At 42.2% G+C, this 4366-nt stretch overlaps 1 protein-coding gene across 1 annotated transcript; it reads left to right on the top strand.

Annotated features, from left to right (window-relative positions):
• Positions 1-3267: 3267 nt before the first annotated feature.
• On the top strand, positions 3268-4131 carry PCYB_002240 (Pvstp1; the record flags this gene model as incomplete). The annotated part of the gene is made up of 2 exons (XM_004227645.1): positions 3268-3310; positions 3341-4131. 2 exons carry the CDS (start codon positions 3268-3270, stop codon positions 4129-4131), a joined length of 834 nt encoding a protein of 277 aa, XP_004227693.1.
• Positions 4132-4366: the final 235 nt, after the last annotated feature.

Genomic DNA, 4366 nt, shown 5'->3' with positions numbered 1-4366 from the left:
GTGAAACATACTAAACAATACATCAAAACTAACATTTAAACCCTAAACGTAGACACTAAACCCTAAACCTAAAACTAAACCTAAACATAAGCCCTAAACCCTGAATCCTATGAACATATTGTGCAAGTTATGCTTTATTTTCAAGTGCAGTAAATGAAAGAATTTTGAGTAAGGAAATAAGAATGTGTGAAGAATATTTTAATGAAGTTCAGGAAAAGAATAGTGTTAATATGCTAGGGATGAGTCTTCAAATGTCATAAGAAATTAGTGTGAGTTGAGAGAAGAATTGTGTACATGAAGTGATGCAATTTTGTGGTGGTGTTTTTTTGGCAGAGAAGAAATATATTATTATAATAGATGTATAGTAGGTAGTGAATGAAGTATGAGGAAAAGGAAGTTTCCGATATCTTCAACAATTAAACAGCTATTGACGGTCCCTAATTACGACAGTAAAGTATGTTATTATTATTATTTCTTTTTTTATATGCAATAAAGGTGGACAATTAAATATGAACGTGTTGTATGCAAAAGGAAGTGCATGCATTATATTATGGGAATGAGTAAGAAATCATAAATTTCTTTTGTAGGATAAAATTTTGGTAAAAGTAAAAAATGGATTGAAGTATTTTATAAAAAATAAGTAACGATGCTGATGGAGGTGGTAGTAAATTGAAGGCTATATATGATTCATGCAAAGAAACCGTGGAAGGTGTAGAGAATATAGGTGATCACGAACCTTTTTGCAAGTTTATTGTAAGAATTGCATGGAATATTTATTTGGAACATAGAAATCTTCGTAGTAGGAACTCGGAAGAACTAAAGGATTATGTACATTGTACCATTCTGAACTTATTTTTATATTATTACATCAAAGGAAAATGTATGCATGATGGGATTATAAATTATCTTTTTAAAGCAATGATACGTGTGGATGATGCTTTTAAGGATGAGTATGACAGAGGTGACTGCATGTACGGATCGTCCACTCATAGATCTACGAATGTAGATAGTATTGTGGATGGAATTTATAATTTGGTAAGTAAGAATAGCGATATTAAGAAGAAGTTATCTGAAATAAGTCCAAAGCTTTCATGTGATGTGGAAGAGGGGGAACGTGAAGGAAAGAATATAGGGAGAGGACATTTTGGTGATAAGGGCGAATTTAATAGGAAAGTCCAAGTTCATATGAAGGAGTTCGAATATGTGGAAAGTGGAGTTCCAGAGTTGAAAAAAGTATAGAGGAAAAATAAAAAGGAGCAGGAAAAGGTAACACCAAAGCAGCCCTCGTCTGACAAACCCGCTACCGCAATAAGCGCCAGCACCGCCAACACCGTTCCACACGTCTCCAGCGCACCAATTGTCCAGGGACATTCTGCAGGAGAACAGGGATCAGCTGGTACCCCGGCAGAATCGAAGAAACAAATTACAGCATAAGAATGGAAAAGATACCGAACTCGCGCAGGCCACACCCGCTTCCAAGTCAGATTCTGAACCTGCCAAATCGGTCGTGACGGAACCGGCAAACACGAAGCCTGTTGAAAATTCGGCGGGAACTACTACAGAGGTCAAAGGCAACTTGGGTAATGGAAATGGTAAGGGAGAGCATGGTAGGGATGGTAAGAAAGCGGAAGGGTCCCAAAATCAAGGGAAGAAAGCCGAAGGAGCCCAAAATACCCAGGATAAGAAAGCGGAGGGAGTTGCAAATCAAGGTAGGAAGCTTGGTCCCGATGATTCACAGGGTAGGCTGAGTGAAGCAGGGCAGAAGGTACCACAGGACACCCATGTGGGGGGTTCCACAACACAAACTGGACAACGTTCTCCCCCCGCTCCCGAGGGTGGTAAGGACGATGGCGGCCACGGTAAGGGTCCCGGGGCTGTTAGTGAACCCCCCACCACTCAAGGATCAGTACAACCTAATGGTGAGCAGGTCACTTCTAAGGGCAGTGAAAAAGGTAGTCAAGGTGTGTCCGCTGCCCCTTCCAGCGATGTCCACCAGGTTTCTGTTGGTGCTTCCCCTGCTGCCGCCGCGGGTCCCAGCGCTGGTCCTACTGATTCCAGGGGAAAAATTGACGGCGAATCACGAAGTTCCGGTGTACAATCCTCCGGCACTCAAGGGGGTGGTGGTGGTGGCGCTGCCGCCGGTGACACTAAGGGCGATGCTCCCGTTAGTTTGACCACACGGGAAGTTGGGGGCGGTGATCAGATTGTTCCACGAAAAAGTGTTGACCAGAGCACTGCCGTGCATACACAGGGCACGACATCCGTCGTTACGAGCACTACTACTACTGTTACCCCATCGAGCAGTGTTTCTATCACTACCGTTACCACTTCTGCTCCTACCAGTACGGGTCATCGAAGTAGTTCCACCGATTCCAGCCCTGCCCAAGGCGATCCACAGAATCCCCCGACGGTTCCTGATGTCTCCGCGGTACAAAGAACTCCGGCGGCAACTGATCAAACAACAACGCCCGTTACGACACAAGGAAATCAAGGACAAAATAGTACCAAACAAATGGGGCCTTCAAAACCTGGTACACTGGGTGTCCCCGCTGTTACCACAACATCATTTACACCAACAGTAACAGTAAACTCGGAGGATCCGGGGAAGATTCCAAAAGTATCAGATACTCCTCTTCCACCGAAGGAAGGAGGAGCCCCCCATTTCCCTTTAATTCCTGTCATCCCTGTCTTGATCGTCACAATCCTCCTCGGTTTCCTCCTTTACAAGGTAACAGACGACGACGACACACCCCTTACATACCACACCACACACATAGTACGCACCATCAATATCGCACATACTACATACCACACACCTCACATGACACCCTGCACTACATAGCTAAGTGCACACATTACACATAACACACAACAACATACATGATCATTATGTTTATGACATTCTTCCCACAATTCTGCTCTCCTCCCTTTGCCGCTCTGCAGTACTTTCCCCTAGGAGGGGGACGTCGACGAAGACGACGTGCACAGCCCACCTCTCCCTCCTTGGAAGACAATATCCTACAGCACATACAGCACGAGGAATTGCCGACATCGGACACGTCCTACGGCTATACCATGACAAGAACACGACCACCCAGACCTATGACCAAGAAAAGAAGTAGAAAACGCGTCAATCGGCGAACCATTATTGAAATCCACTTGGAAGTCGTTGATGAATGTCAACACGGCACCTGGGCATTACACAAAAACGATTTTTTGGAAATCTTGGTCCAGAAATTTGCACAGGAGTTTACGCAACACGGAATAATGAAAGACAAAGAGGAGTTCATGCAAGGGGAACACACAGCAGGTAAGAACTTCTCAGACCACACAACCGCAGGTAATTCAATAGGAACAAATACGGGAGACGTTCCTAGGGTGGACGAAATAGGAAAAGAAGAGAAAGGATCGATTCTTCGGGGTAATCATTCGAACGTATACGGTGGGATAAATCGGAACGAAAAGGATGCGACAAACCGCAAGTCAAACTCCATAAACTCCGTCTATTGGGTCCATTGGATTGAAAGAAATAAAGGGGTGTTGGAAGAATGCAAAGACCAACCTTGGTTTCATATGCTAAAAAGCGGATGGAAACAACAACAGCAGCAGGAATATTCGCAGATAGTCGAGCTCGACCAGATCGAAGAAACAGAACAGGGTCAGGCCTATCATAGCGAATTCCATGAGAATAATGATGTTCCATTCCTAGAAAGGCAGAAAGACTCATGGAGACAATGGGTAGCAAAACAGTATACACGTATGCAAATGGTGAGCGAACAAGATTGGTTCAGGCATTTGTTGAACAATATAGAAGAAGAGGAAGCAGAAGTAGTGGAAGAAGTGCTAGGAGTGGAACAACCACCACAAGAACAACAACGACCAAACGAATTGCAGCAATCAAACGAATTAGAACCACACAAATCAGAAACGGAAAAGGCGAAGGAAAATATATCATGGACAAAGGTAGAAGAATTAGAGAAGGAACATCTATGTCGAGAATTCGGTAAGAAAAAACAATTCATAGCAAAATTATGGATGCTTATCCTGGCATTGGTGATAGAAGAATGCGAAATGGAAGATAACCTTCATGACAAAGAATTATATGTGGATAGTTTATTACAAAAACTTTGAAAAGCAAAACTAATTTATCTCATCAAAATAATGGGAACAGTAATCATTATATAGCCTATTATACGTAATGAAGACTTACTGTGGTACTAAATAAAAATAGAACAGTAAAAAAAATATTTAATATTACTATACAACATTAATAAAGTTAAAATATTACTAAAAATTTATTATTATATAATAATAACAAAAACACAAGGAAAAATAGTAGCATAAAAAATTATAATTTCCGTTACAG

Source organism: Plasmodium cynomolgi (genome assembly GCF_000321355.1).
Source record: "Plasmodium cynomolgi strain B DNA, scaffold: 0097, whole genome shotgun sequence".
NCBI classification, from domain to species: Eukaryota; Apicomplexa; class Aconoidasida; order Haemosporida; family Plasmodiidae; genus Plasmodium; species Plasmodium cynomolgi.
The sequence above is the reverse complement of the archived record's forward strand: the minus strand, read 5'-3'. Positions and strand labels throughout refer to the sequence as shown.